Source organism: Camelus bactrianus, chromosome 9, assembly GCF_048773025.1.
Source record: "Camelus bactrianus isolate YW-2024 breed Bactrian camel chromosome 9, ASM4877302v1, whole genome shotgun sequence".
NCBI classification, from domain to species: domain Eukaryota; kingdom Metazoa; phylum Chordata; class Mammalia; order Artiodactyla; family Camelidae; genus Camelus; species Camelus bactrianus.
In genome coordinates, this window is record NC_133547.1 from 39,240,318 (window position 1) to 39,255,546 (window position 15,229).

The 15,229-nt window shown below is 40.2% G+C and overlaps 1 protein-coding gene and 1 long non-coding RNA gene across 2 annotated transcripts in view; one reads left to right on the plus strand and one right to left on the minus strand.

The window, feature by feature from the left end:
* Nucleotides 1-15,229, minus strand: part of AKNAD1 (AKNA domain containing 1) — a 31,873-nt gene that overhangs the window by 12,814 nt on the left and 3,830 nt on the right. The window contains exons 4-6 of the mRNA XM_074370089.1: nt 15,142-15,204; nt 10,547-10,680; nt 3,450-3,606 (exon numbers count right to left, since the gene is read on the minus strand). Of these exons, the coding sequence (XP_074226190.1) occupies nt 3,450-3,606; nt 10,547-10,680; nt 15,142-15,204 (354 nt within the window). The remainder of the gene's footprint in view (nt 1-3,449; nt 3,607-10,546; nt 10,681-15,141; nt 15,205-15,229) is intronic.
* Nucleotides 8,987-15,229, plus strand: part of LOC141578621 (uncharacterized) — a 31,753-nt gene continuing 25,510 nt past the window's right edge. Inside the window, exons 1-2 of the long non-coding RNA XR_012509166.1 lie at nt 8,987-9,267; nt 11,861-11,997. This is a non-coding gene — a long non-coding RNA (uncharacterized LOC141578621). The remainder of the gene's footprint in view (nt 9,268-11,860; nt 11,998-15,229) is intronic.

Below are 15,229 nucleotides of genomic sequence, written 5' to 3' on the forward strand. Positions count from 1 at the left end.
ATTTTGGAGGGTACATGGACAGATGTACACTAAAATATTAGCAACGATTTTTCTCTCAGTGAAATAATCCTCTTTATACTTTACTCTATTTTCTGATTTTTTTTGCAATAAACCTGTATCGCTTTTATAACTTAAAAAATAATGGATTTTTTTTTTTTACGCCAATCCCCTCCCCTGCATCCCACCCCCACTCCATGTCTTCTTTTATCACTGTTAGCCCTACGGGGGTAAGCATTTCACAGTTAAGGCAGATTTACATTTACAGAATGTAGGAGGGTGCCCTCCACCGGAGTTGGGAGACCTGGGATCCAGTGTTTTCTCTCATCTGTGCTGGGCAAATTTCCTCACCTTTCTAAGCTTTCAACTCTTCTGCAAAAAGTCTTTGCAAACTGTAAAGCTCTAAACCAACAGAATTATTATTGTCTGCTGCTTGTTGTAATTTTGTCATTATGACTTTAGAGCCAGGGAGTTTTAATCCTAGTATTTCCAATTCTTTCATATTGAGATCATCTCAAAGTGTGGTCCCCAGACCAGCAGTATTGGCCTCACCTGGGAGCTTGTGAGAAATGCAGAATTGCAGGCTTGCCCCAGATCTACTAAATCAAAGCCTGCGTTTCAGTAAGATCCGCAGATGAGTCCTCAACACACTGCAGTTGGAGAAGCCCTGATCTAGAACAGGGGCCTCAGGCGAGTTTCTCCTGAGTGCTGAAGGAGGGGGAAGTGTTAGCAATTCGGGCAGCTCCCACCAGCATGGACACCCAGGGCGCCCAGGAGTATAAGAGCCAAGTGATCTGAATGATGCCAGTTTCAGAGTCACATTCAGCAACGCTGGTTGTGGTGAAAGAGCCAAGGCGATGAACTGAGTGGAGCCAGGACCTGACTGCAGGATATCACCCTGGAAGCAGAAGGCAAACTCGTGGCCATTTGATCAGGTTAGTCTCGTTTAAAAAAAGGAAAGCTGTTTGAATTTTAGTCAGTTATGGAGCTATCTAGGAGCCCCACTTTGGGGGATTATTTGGCTTTTCTGTAATCTGGTGAAGAGTCATGGGGAATTTAATTTCGGCACTCCTGGGACAGTGGGAAGTAGTAGCCTGAGGTAGAGTGTGGTGGTGACATCAAGTGACCACTCACCCTTTTCCCCCCTTCCCTCTCCGGGGAGTCTCTGCGCAGAGGACTCTGGGCCGTGCAGCCCGCGGTCTAAGTCCGCTTCTCCCTTCTCGGACCCTCAGTAGGGGCCCGTCACTGCCCTCTTTGCGGGGGCTACTTGGCCAGCTCCCTGAGCTTGGAAGAGGAGGGGACCTCCTGCGGGGGGCGCTCGGACCCCTTTCGCCCACATGGGCGCCGGGGCGCTCCTTGGAAATCTGGGCAGCCACATAGAGGGACTTGCTGTTAGGGCTGCAGCCCCACGGAAGGTGACTCAAAGTCAGTTCCGCATCCCCACACCCATCCCCGGGGCATCATCACATTCTGCCTGGAATCCCTTTTCCCGGACTCCTCACCTCCCTGCCTTTTTCTCATCCCCCAGTACTCATTTCAGATTTCACCTGTGACAGACCTTCCTGACAATCTCTCCCTAGTGACCCTACCCTCCGGCAGTGAGTTCCTTTTGGTCCGATTCCCCTCACCTAATAGTCATGGCACCTAACACCCAGGTAATGTGCCTCCTTTAGCCGGGTCCTGTTTTAAGTACCTTACTTATATTAATTCATTCAAATGCCATAACAATATCGTAAAAATTACTAAGAAGCTGCCGGGTGAAGCTGCTGATCTGGGGACCACACTTTGAGATATTTCATTATAAATGAATCGGAAATACTGGAATTAAAAACCCCTAAATCTAAAATGATAATGACAAAATTATGAGTCAACAGTAAGGTTCTGTTGGTTCAGACCTTTACAGTTTACAAAGACTTTTTGCTGAAGAGGAGTTGGAAGCTTAGGCAGGTATTATTATCCTCACTTTACACAGGAGGAAACTGAGGCACAGAGACGTTACATAACTTTCTTAAGGTCACAAAGCTGATTAGTGACAGAGCCAGTATTAGTGACAGAGCCAGGCAGTCTGGCTTCAGAGCCATAAGGAATGTATAATTACTTGCACCTACGTAGCACTTTTAACATTCTGTAATTCCATGTTAATTTTATTTGTTCATTGTGTGTGTCTCTCACAGAAATGTAAGCATCTTGAGGGCAGGTGATGTCTCTGCCGTGTTTATGTTGTATCTCAAATACTGAGAAAAGTGCCTAGCATTTAGCAATAAATATGTGCTGGATGAGTGGCTAATACTAGCAGTAGATTCCCTTTCAGGGTGGTTTCTCCCGAAGTTATAGAGTTCTCATCATTTCACAACAGTTGCTGTAAACTTGGGACCAAGCAAAGAAGAGCGAACTCAGACCTGAGGACGTGCTGGGCAGGGGCTGGGCTAACTCAGTAGGCTCCCTCAACCACCTTGAAGCTCACTTTGGTTCAGGGCTAGAGGGATTACATGCTGGAAACCTTGGAGATTGTTTGTTCCCAGAGTTTACTCTAGTGAGCATGCACTCCATTCTGGACATTCAGTCAGATGTTCGGGACACAAAGATGCATACCAAAGCACAAGGATAAATGAGACAGGTGCCAGGACACGGGCTGGGGCGAAGAGTTCTGCCTGGGGTGGAGGGCTGTGTGTCAAGGTTACATAAGTGGCCTCACTCTGAAGATGGGCCTTGAATGAATGGGATTTTGCCAGGCAGGAAAGGGTTTTGAGGAGGCAAACATACTTCTTTGGAAGGGCTAACATTTATACAATCTTCAACATTGTGTCCTTAACGTGGACAAAAACCTATTCAAGTTTTGAATAAACACCACAGATTGTCTTCAAATACTGTCTGAAACAGAACAGTCAGCTTAAAGCAATTATCCAGATGATTCCGTGTGTCAGAATTTTAGTGTGAAATGTTCTGATACTTGAGATTACAAAAAGTATAGAAAGACAGTGGTGTTTGATTGGAATTCCTAGTCTTGCATACGTAAGCAATCCAAAAGAATTTAACTTGAGAGAAAGAAAAATGGCAGAAATGGGCTCAGGGGAAATAGTTCTTTCGCTCAGCATGTTATTCTGTTGTAGCAGAGGGAGTGTAGAACTATTAAGAAGAAAAATGATTTCTTCCATGCAGGCAGGGGCTAAAAAATGTTCCTATTCATCCAGAAGAAATAACTCTTCAGCAGTTCATCAGTCTAAACTGCATCGTTACATCCTAAAGCAATAAGATCCTAAACCAATACTCGTAATAGCTTCTAATTTTTAAAAGCTTGTTCCACTGTAAGTAATATGATTCACAGGCCTTTGGAAAGTTAAATTTCCATTAAATATTAGGGTAAAATTCAGTGATTCCATGAATTAGGATTCTATAAATACATAAGAACCATTTTTCCTGGCATGAAATTAGGCTGTAGGCTGCTGTCTTACCTCATTTGAGGGCGGAGGGGATGTGGGTGACAAGTCGTCCAGGTTGATTGGAGAATTCATGGGAAGAGAAATAGCTGAAGTATGTTTGCCTTTATTAATTTTCTCTTTAAAATCTTCAAGTAGCATCTCCAACTTGAAGATTTCACCTTCTACTTTTCTAGGTAAATATAGACAAACAGGCATCTTTTTGGGTAGGCAGTCAACATTCTAATTAGTAACAGCAGTTCTTGAATATAGATGGCATTGATTTACATTATTAATGTGGTCTGTCCTGAGACCCGAAGGATAACGGACTCTCACCCTGACAAGCATTCAGTTTAAAGTTTCACTCCAAAGTCCTGGGCTCTAATTCTCATTTTTTTTCTTCCAGTTTTACTGCGTATAATTGACATACAGCACTGGACAAGTTTAAGGTGTTCAGCATAATGATTCGACTTACATACATTATGAAATGATGTCTGCAGTAAGTTTAGAGAACATCCATCATCTCATATAGATATAATATTAAATAAATAGAAAAATCTTTTTTCATTGTGATGAGAACTCAGGATTTACTCTCTTAACAACTTTCATATATACTGTACAGCAGTACTAATTAAATTTGTCTTCTTGTACATTTCTAATTTTCATTTTGTTATTCATTAGTTATGCATCCTTGGGCATAATCTTTTTGTGCTTCCAGTATCTCAACTATAATATGGAATAACAATACTTTGCTTATCTGTATCTGACTAATTTGAGGTCCCTTACAGTTCTAAGATCTATGATTCTACGAAAGTAATGATTTATATCAATTGAAAAAGAGGAAGAACATGAAAAATCTGAATAATTTAATGAAAAGCTTGATCCATAGGTATATGTACATATATACATATATGTATAAATGTATATGTGTATACATGCATATATAAATATATATTTTGCCCCAAATAATTAATTTTCCTCAAATCTATTAAATTTATAAAAATTTATCTCATATTACATCATAAAGAAAAATCCCCCCAAATTCCAAAACATTAAAAATTATACCACTGCTTTCCCACTAAGGTCAGGAACAAAGAAAGATTGTTTCTTCTCACCACTCCTGTTCAACATTGTACTGAAGTTCTAGCTAATGCAGTAAGACAGGGAAAGGAAACAAAATGTATACACATTGGAAAGGAAGAAACAGAACTGTCCACAGATGACATAATCAGCTGTGTAGAAAATCCAACGAAATCAACAAAAAAACCTCCTGGAACTAATAGTCAGTTATAGTGAGGTTGCAGGGTACAAGGTTAATATATGAAAGTTGATCACTTTCCTATATACCTTTAATGAACAAGTGAAATTTGAAGTTAAAAACAGTACTATTTACATTAAGATCCAAAAAAATTAAATACTTAGGTATAAATCTAATAAAATATACACAAGATATATATGAAGAAAACTACAAAACTCTGATGAGTGAAATCAAGAAACTAAATATATGGAGAGAGAGTCCATGTTTATGGATAGGCAGACTCAATATTGTCAAGATACCTGTTCTTCCCAATTTGATCTATAGATTCCGTGCAATCCCAGTCAAAATCCCAGCAAGTTCTTTTGTGGATATTGACAAACTGAATCTAAAGTTTGTGTGGAGAGACAAAAGACTCAGAATAGCCACAATATTGAAAAATAAGAACAAAGTTGGAGGACTGACACTACCTACCTTCAAGACTTACTGTAAAGCTACAGTAATCAAAGCAGTGTGGTACTGGTGGAAGCCTAGACAAATAGATCAACAGAATAGACTAGAGTGCCCAGAAATAGACCCACATTAAAACAGTCAATTGATGTTTGACAAAGGAGTAAAGGCAATACAATGGAGTAAAGATAATCTTTTCAACAAATGGTGCTGGAAAAACTGGACGTCGACATGCAAGAAAATAAATCTAGACACAGACCTTACACTTTTCACAAAAGTCAACTCAGAATGGATCATAGACCAGGAAGAGAAGGATTATGTTTATCTTTAGAATGAGTTGGGAAATTTTCCCTTTTTATGTTCTAGAAGAGTTACTTAAAGTCATTGTTAAATTCACCCATAATCTCACTTGGATTTGGTACATTTTTGGGGTTTGATTTTTTTTTACAATCTTTTCTATTTTTCTCTGATTATTAGTCTTTTCAGATGTCCTACCTCCTCTTGGGCAGATTTTAGTAATGTTTATTTTCCTAGACTTGTCCATTTCAGCTAGATTTTTAAACCAGGTTGATATGAAGTTGTTCAGTCCCATTTGATTTTAAATTTTTCTTCTGGTATTTTTCCTTTCTCATTCTTAATGTTATTTATGCTTTTCAATCAGACTTTCCATTGGTTTACTTTATAGATATATTCAAAGAAAATGTTTTATTGATCAAATTCTTTTAAATTTCACTTATTTCTCCTACCTTTTATGAATCTCTTCCTTTTAAAGGTTTATTTTGTTATAATTTTTTGCCTTCCTGTTTTGAGTACTTAGTTTATTGATTTTGAACTTCCCCCCTAATAAATGCATTTTCAAACTAGAAATTTTCCTCAGAGTACTGCTTTAGCTGCATTACATTAGTTTTCATGTTGTTTTCTCATTTATTATTGACTTGTATATTATTCCTAATCTCCATTTTTATTTCCTATTTAACATTATAATTATTTAGGTGGGTGTTAAAATTTTCCCATTAGTTTATCTTTTTGTTATTAATTCCAATGATTAGAGAATGTGAATGGTATAACTTATTGTATACACCATTTTTTGAGCAGTTTTAGCTTGTTGGCAAAATTGAGGGGAATATACAGAGATTTTCCATATACCCTCTGCCTCCACACATGCATAGATTCCCCATTATCAACATCCCCACCAGAGTGGTACATTTGTTACAATTGATGAACCTACATTGACACATCATAATCACCCAAAGTCTTATAGTTTACATTGGGATTCACTCTTGGCGTTGTACATTCTAAAGGTTTGAACAAATATAAAATGACATGTATCCATCTTTATGATGTCATACAGAGTATTTTCACTGCCCTAAAAATCCTTTGTAATCCACCTGTTTAACCATCCCCCTGCTCTAACCCATAGCAACCACTGATCTTATTGTTGCCATAGTTTTGCCTTTTCCAGAATGTCACATAACTGGAGTCATGCAATATGTAGCCTTTACAGATTGGCTTCTCTTTTAGTAATATGCATTTAAATTTCCTTCATGTTTTTTCATGACTTGATAGCTCATTTCTTTTTAGCGCAAATAATCCATTGTCTGGATGTACAACCATTTGTTTATCAATTCACCTACTGAATGACATCTTCGTTGCTTCCAAGTTTTGACAATTCTGAATATAGCTGCTTGAAACATCCATGTGCATGTTTTTGTGTGGACATAAGTTTTCATCTCCTTTGAGTGAATACCAAGGAGCCTGACTGCTGGATCATATAGCAAGAGGGTATTTAGTTTTGAAAGAAACTGCCAAACTGTCTTCCAAAGTGGCTGCAACACTTTGCATTTCTACCAGCAATAAAAGAGAGTTCCTATTGCTCTACATTCTCACCAGCATTTATTGTTGTCAGTGTTTCAGATTTTAGCCATTCTAATAGGTGTGTAGTAATATCTCATTGTTGTTTCAATTTTGCATTTCCCTGATGATATATGTTGTGGAGCATCTTTTCATATGGTTATTCACCATGCATATATTTTCTTTGGTGAAGTGTCTGTTAAAATCTTTAGCACATTTTTTAATTGGTTGTTTGTTTCTTAATGTTGAGTTTTAAGTGTGCTTTGTATATTTGGCTAACAGTCCTTTATCAGAAGTGTGTTTTGCCAATATTTTCTCCCAGTGTCTTGTTTTCTCATTCTCTTTACATTGTCTTTCACAGAGCAGAAGTTTTTTGTTTTAATGAAGTCTAGCTTACCAGTTACTTCTTTCATGGATTGTGCCTTTGGTGTTGTATCTCAAAAATCATCACCGTAACCAAGGTCATCTAGGTATTCCCCTGTGTTATCTTTTAGGAGTTTCGTAGTTTTGCCCCTCACAAGGCACCAAATCTAAGTGGGATTGTGGATCAGTTCAACAAAGACTTTAAGTAACTCTTCTGGAACATAAAAAGAAAAGGGAAAATTTCCCATCTCATCCTATAGATAAACGTTAGGATATTTATTAATATATTTTATTATATTAATAGATTAAAGGACATTGAAGAGATTTATGAATCTCATTTGATTAAATTTTACTAAATTAAAAAAAAATCTAACTCTAGTAAACCAGGAATAGAAGGAAACTTTATTGATAAGCTTATCTACTTGAACCTATAGCAGTCACCATCCTTGGAAGAATTCCCATTACCATTAGAAACATGGCAAGAATGATTGCTTTCACTAGTGTTATTCAATATTATTTTAGAAAAACTAGCAAATGAAATAAATCAATAAAAAGAAATGTGATATGTAAGAGTTGGAGGGAAGAAAGATATAAAGTATAAATATTTAGGGGATAGAGGGAAGTTGAGGGGACATGTCATTATTTTCAGAAGCTGTGATTGTCATGTTTAAAAGCTGACAATCAACTGAAAATCAATGAAACACTAAGAACAGAATTGCATTAGGTAGCCCTGTACAAGTTAAATACAATTCTCTTTATTTCCTGTATATGGATTAGGGAAAACATCTATTCACAATACACAGAAAAAGTATAGAATAGCTAAGAGCAAATTTAACAAAACATATAAAATCAACACAAAGAAAACATGCTGGGGATGTTTTCATAGGAATGGCACGGGAATACTCATTGCAAAGATTTTGACTCTTCTCAGACTAATCTGTAAATTCAACACAATCCTAAACAAAATTCGAATGGAATTTTATTAAAGAAATTTGGTGTGCTGATTTATAAATTTCATTAGTAAGAAGAGTATGCAAGAATGGCTAAAGAAAGTTTAAAAAAGAAAACACATTTTAAAATATACACTAACCTATAGTAATTTAGAACTATGTGATTAGTGTAGAAATAGAAACATAGGTCTATGGGGAGAATAGAATCAGTCCCACGTTCACATGGGGGTTTTGTTTGCAGTAAAAGTGGCTTTTCAACCAGTGGGGAAAGGCTGCCCTATTCAATGACTGGTGGGACAAAGATCTAAGCATGAGAAACTATACTGATAATCAAATAAAATATAGAAAAATGTGTTCTAACCTAGCAGGCAGAAGAGAAATCAGTAGGTGATAAAGAGAGACTGAAAATTTAAAGGAAGTGAAATGATGGCGCGAGGAGGAGATAGGCTCAAGGACCAAGGCTGGAGAGGCTGGAAAGTGAGTGAAGGAAGAAAGAGGAGGGGAAACAGGCAGATCCAGAGGTGGAGAAAAGACTTTTTTTTTGAGGGAATTTGTGATCTTTTCTGAGAAGATAAGATTGAATGCTGATGGTATCAGGGAGAACGGACTGATGGAGGTAGAACCCCATTTGCTGACTCTTTGGCTTCTGGTTTTAGTGTGTGAAGGAACTGAATGACTATCAGACTACATTCTGACAAACAAAAGGCATGAAATCCAAACAAAAATTTTTGAATATTACCTTTCAAAGGCAATAAGAAGGTTTTAATAAGAGCACAATAGCTGACTTAAGCAATTAGTCAATTAATTTGCAGAATTCTTTCCTTTACAGATAGTCATTGACAGTGGCCCTTGAACTCATCATTTAGAAGGTTCTCAACATACTGAGACCTCAAGGGTTGGACTGGGTTCTGTTCATTGCCACATTTTGCCCATTTGAGGACAGGAGGACTTGGGCACCTTCTGCTTGCTCTGAGGTGGCTCTGAGGTGAGTTTTGGGAGAGGCTGAGTCCTTCCCTTGCCCCAGTGTTGAAAGCTTCTCCTGTATATGGGATCTAATTGCAGTTGAAACTCTTTTGATTTATGCTGGGGCCAGGCACAGTGTGGGTGTAATTAGGTTATAAATAAGGCATTGCATAATTTTGGTCTTAACATGCACAGAGGGCTGTCTTTAAAACGACTGCCAAAAGAAGTGGGATTTCTTGGAAAATAAATATCCTTACTCTATTAGTTTTTAAACAAATAGTGAAAACATGTGGTGATCATTTTTTCCAAGAGAAAAAGAAGCCTTTGGGGGAAAAGAAATCAATATTAAAACCACACCGCAATTTGCTGTCTAATTACTCAGTATTGAAATAACAATAGACAGAGATTTCATTCATTTTGAAAAAGTGAAGTTGTACTTTGGGAAAAATAGCTCAGGACGCTAGTGTCAAAATAGAAACCATTAAAATATTTTAGTATCAAGAATGAATTCATGTTAAAAGGCTATGAATAGAAAGAGCTGAGCTTACAAATATTAAGCCTATTAAATGGGTTCTTTTAATTCATACCAGGAAATTATATGGAAATAATCCTAGCCTTGAGTCCTGGAACACATCTTAAAATTATTTGGGTTGGAGAGGAGCATGGTGCCGTCAAAATGGCCAGCTGGAAACTTCAATATGAGTGTGCCCTCACATTTCTGATGTGAATTAATTCAGGAATCATTTGACTCCAAGCTTAACATTCTGCCTGTATCAGGATTTGAGAGTCCTCACCCCAATATTAACAACCTAACAAAGGTTCTTCCCTGCCCATTGTCTGTAGGTGGAGGGAAAAGAGGAAAAAACAAGAGACAGAAGAGAAAAATCAGGTGGGGAAATAAAGGCAGGAGGGGGGTGAAGGAGAGGACAAGGACAGGAGGAGCTTGGAGAGGGGAGGGACTTCTGGGGTTAGCATGAGTCTTTCTAGGGTTTTCTTGTGCTCTTCTGGGCCTCAACTGTAATGACATGCAACAAAAAGCAAGATGGCAGCACAATGTCTCTCATCCAGGAGACAGTTGTTCACATGGGGCACTCCATCTGGGTCAGTACCCAGCACAGGACCTTACACATAGCAGGAATTCCATCCTGCCTGTTGCATGGGATGACACTTGTCCAATAGTGGCACAGTTTTTGCTGACCCAAGACCAGTGTCTCTCCAAGCACTAAGCCAGCAGCCACCTCAGAATCCCACCCGAACGAGGTCACCTCTGACCCTTCCACCTCACGCAGCTTAAGCCTGACCTTTGTGGGTCAAAGTCATCAACTGCTGGGGATTCATGTTCATGGACTTGCTGCTTCAAAGTCTGGTGCTTCTCCTTGTTGGCCAGAAACTCCTGCTCCAGCAGCTCAAGATGTCCCTGCAGTTTCTCCAAGACCTGTAGCAGTGAAGTACTGGAATCATTCACGTGTAAGCCTGTGTGTGTAGTTGTTTTTCCCCAAAACACAATGAGGGTATTTCATACAGTAGTGTCAGAACGAAGCCACCGTCCATTTAAAATACAGCCAGCCTGAGAGCCATCACAACATTCACGACACCCTTGTGGCACACAGTTGAAAAGTACAGTTATTTCTGATTTCTCTCCTAGAACTCACTCGGATGCCTCTGAATTTCGTTATTGGGACATTAATAATCCTATGTATTTGCAGAATGATTTTTTGCTTATAGAGTACTTTCCCCTTCACTATCTTATTTAATCCACACATCAGTGTTGTAAATATGGTAAAGGAGATTTTATTATCCTAGTTTTATAAAGGAGGAAATTAGAGCTCTAGAAATTGTTACAAACCACATGGATCTTAAAAAAGAACTGAAGTTAGAGGACCTGGGATTGAATCCATGGCACTTAGAGGGTGAGATATGGAAGGAACATCAGGAAGTTTAGCCAAGAGCTTCAAATGGGTTTTCCAGATGCAGCCTCATGCAGATGAATGTTTAAACTGTACAGGTCAGGATCCAATCTTGATGTAGAGGCTACAATTCCACTGCCCTAGTCGCTAAACGTTCCCTGAGCCCCGCCCATGTTTGACAGAGTTGTATCAGGCACAGCCCCTGATCTCGGGGATTTTATTCCAGTTGGGAAAAGAGACCATGGAATGGAGTACTTTGCTATGGCTCAATGGAAGAAGTGAGACTTAAGTCAGGCCTAAGGATGCTCAGGAGGGCTTGGACCAGACAGTAGCTGTGAAAATGGAGAGGAAAGGATGAACTGCAGAGATATTGCCAAGGGCAAGAATGTAGCATCATGGAGTTACAGGATCAGACACACCAGGGTTCAAGTCCAGACTGTTACCTACTGATTTACGATTTTAGTCAACTTGAACTCTGAGCCTCAGCTTTCTCATTTGATATAATAGTAGCCATCACCTCATATTGTGAAAATTAAATGAGACAATGCTGTGTCAGGAGCATAGTACATACTCAACACGTGGTAGCTGTCATCGTCATTGTAATTAATTCTTACTCTTATTAAAATAAGTACACAAGTTTAGAAGTATATTGGCTACAGGGTATAAAAAAGTGGCAAGTGTGATAGATGTTTTCCATTTCCCCCTCAGAGCCACCCTCCGTCTTTCCCTGTGCCCCAGCCAGGAGGCTGGCCTTCGATGGACCGTATCAACACAGGCTCCTGTGCTTTGGTTGGTTTCAGCCAATGGAAGGCAGCAGCGGGAGAGAGGAAGTGAAGAAGTACCAGGTAGGGGTCTTTATCTCCCTGATGTCCTCCTGCCTGTATCATCATGGATTGTCTGTGCTGCACTGCGAAAAGCTGCAGGACTTGGCAGCTACTGTCACCACTACCGCTACCCTCCTTGTGCTCCGTTATCTGCCCTTCTTCTGTGCCTCTACCCCGCGGTCCTTCCATGAGATGCTTCTGTCCCTGCTTGGTTTCCCTTAACCTTGCCTGCACTGTTGTAAAATAACGCCTTACGAAACTCTCCCTTACTCCACTTGAGGAAGCCATCTTGTTCCTGCCAGGACCCTGACTGATACCATAAGTCTCGCAGACAGTGCTCAGGTTTCCATCTTGGGAGGCGGGAAGAATGTGAACCCCTCAACAAAAACGAGGAATCTGGAAAGGCCAGCAGGTTTGAATGACAGTGTCACTGTTGGACAAGGCAGAACGTTCAGTGAGAGTGGGGAATCCAGATGAAGATCAGCACACACATTTGGAGCCATAGGTGAGAAGTGATTCAGGAATTGGGAGCATGAAAATGGTGGTTAAAGCCACGAGGAGGGACTAGGAGTTTACAGGGAAGAGGAAAGTGAAGAAAGCCAGTTATGAATTATAATTTAGGCTCTTGGAATTTTAATTGTGTTATAGCTCGGAAGAAGTTAGGGTGTAGTTTTCTTGCCATAAATGTAGCTCATTTAACTCTCTTAACTCTGATATGGGAACACATGCTACATGTCTAAGATCGTACAACCAATACATAGAACCAGGATGTCTGCTCCAAAAGCCAAACGCTTTCTACGATGTTGTGCTGCTTGTGCTGAGAAGGTTAGTTTTAGCCCCATCTGGCTTTCCTACACCAGGGAAGCAAATGGGCCTGGATCTCTCAGACCAAGGCTGACACTGTCAGGAGTCACCTTTACTCTCCTCTCAGTCCCAACATGAATCCTCACACACCCTCTAACACAGGAAGAAACTTCCTGAATTGAGGCCTCAGAAGGTTAATGCCTTGAAGCAATTTCCTCTGCTTTGCCTGACCCTTTACAATTCTATGTTCTCCCAGTTTCTTGAAAGCCTGGGGTTTTGGAGATCTCCTTTATCATTCACTCGTTAACTCCCACAATCTGGTGTCCATAGATCCACCACTTCATTGAAATCAGTGTTGCCAAGGTCCCTCATGACTTCTTGGTTGCCAAGCCCAGTGCACACCTTGCTTTCCTTCCTTGCTTGAACATTTGATGGTGGGGCCCCCTCCCCTCTTCTCAAAACCCTCTTTCCTCTTGGCTTCTATAGTTCAGCCCCTTCCAGGTCTGCCTTGGCCTTTTGCATCCCTCCCCATCAGTCTCCTTTGTGGACCCCTCTTTTTTTTTACCTGCCCCTGGTTGCTGTTTCTCATGTTCTATCCTTGGATTTCTTCACTGCTTCCTCTGCATGTTTGCCTAGGCAGCCTTCTATACCTCACAGCTTCAGCCTACAACTATACCCACATCTACATTTCTGACCCAGACAACTCCTCCGAGGTTCAGATCCATTGCTCTACTGGACCTCTCCAATCGGATGTCCTACAGGTACCTCAAAATGTCCCAAACTGAACTTGACATCTTGCCTCCTGCCTTCCTCCCACACCCATTCAGAACTGGATCCTCCACTTTTATTCTTGACCTTTGTTACCCAAGCTAGAAATCTGGAACTCATCCAAACCTCCTCCCTTCCTTTGTTTACCGCAATCAATCTGCCACCACTTCCTTAAATTCTTAGACTTGGCCCCCTCGCCATCCTCATTGCCAGCCTTGGTTTAGGACCTCATAACTTGTTGCCTAGATTATGACTTTCTAGCCAATCTCTGTCCCTATCATCTTGCCCCCATGGTGCCTGCTGTTCTCAGCTTTAAATCCTCTACTGTTGCCCCTTCACTCCATCTCAGAATGAAATTAATCTAAGCTCCTCAGCATGGGGTAAAGGCTTTTCAGGATGTGGTCCTTATCTACCTCTCTAGTCTCCTCCCTCCCCCCTGAGCTCCATCTGGTCAATTACAGAGTCATACAGTTCCTCACGCCCTCAGCACTTTCTTGTCCCTGGGCCATTGCACCTGCTGATTCCTTTTCCTGGAACACCTTTGCCCCTACTCTGCCAAGCTCACTAATATTCTTCCTACAGTGCCTAGCTCAGAGGTCACTTCCAGGAAGCCTTCCAAAGTGCCCTCTAACTGGCAAGGGTGAGCCCCTTCAAGGCTGCCATGAGCACCATATGTAACCTTCCTCAAGCTGTATGTTACTTGTCTATTTGCCAATCTGTTGTTCCTAGGAGACTGTAAGCCACTTGAAAAAGAAATTGTTTCTTTATCTCCAAATTTCTACTGCCAGGTATAGAGTCTGGGTCATAGGAAGTACCCCCATAGATGTTTGTTGAATGAATATATGAGTTATTTGATTACTATGATAAAAGAATAAATAATGAAGTATGCCTCTTAACATTTGGGCCCTCCTAGTTTTGGTCTATGCTGCCTGATTTCTGAAGCACAGCCTGCCCTGAGCTCTTCTCTTGTCCTTTACATCAGGACTTCTGGCCACCTGTCTTGTTGCTGATCCAATGGCCTAAACTACTCTTCAGCTTTTTTTTCCCCTAGCAGTCTCAGATCTTTGTCCCATTGCCATGCTTCACTCCCACTTCCCATGACCCTGGCACTGAGGAACAAGTCTGTGGTTACAACATAAATTAGTGATTTGATTAAAGGCAACAGCAAGCAAGAATGTAAAAGTCAAAGACTTTGGTCTTAAAAGCATAGCTTCAGGATCTTCAGATACTGGCAATTTTTATAGCCTGTATCCCCTAGGACCCATCAAATCTGGATGTGCTTGACCTTTATGACATGTTATTCTCTTGAACCTACCATGGTCTCAGACTTATTATGGGATGACTGTTAAGGAATAATAGCCATAAATAATATATTCCTTGAGAAGGACAAAGGGCTATATGCATATAGAAATAGAATTCTAAGCTCTCTTAGTCCCTGTAACACAAAGATAGCTTAATCTTCAGCAAAACATTTCTTGCCAGAGCATTTCCACTCCCACCAATGTAGAGAAAACAAGATGCTGTTAAGTCATTTGTATTTTCCCACATCAAATTCCCTAATGAAGTTTTTAAAAACCGGATAACATTTATTACCAGCCTCCTGTCTTGCAAATGATAGGGAGAGTCCTGTGCTATGCTTTTGGAAAATTCTTTTACCTGCAGTGGAAAAAAAAGCAATACT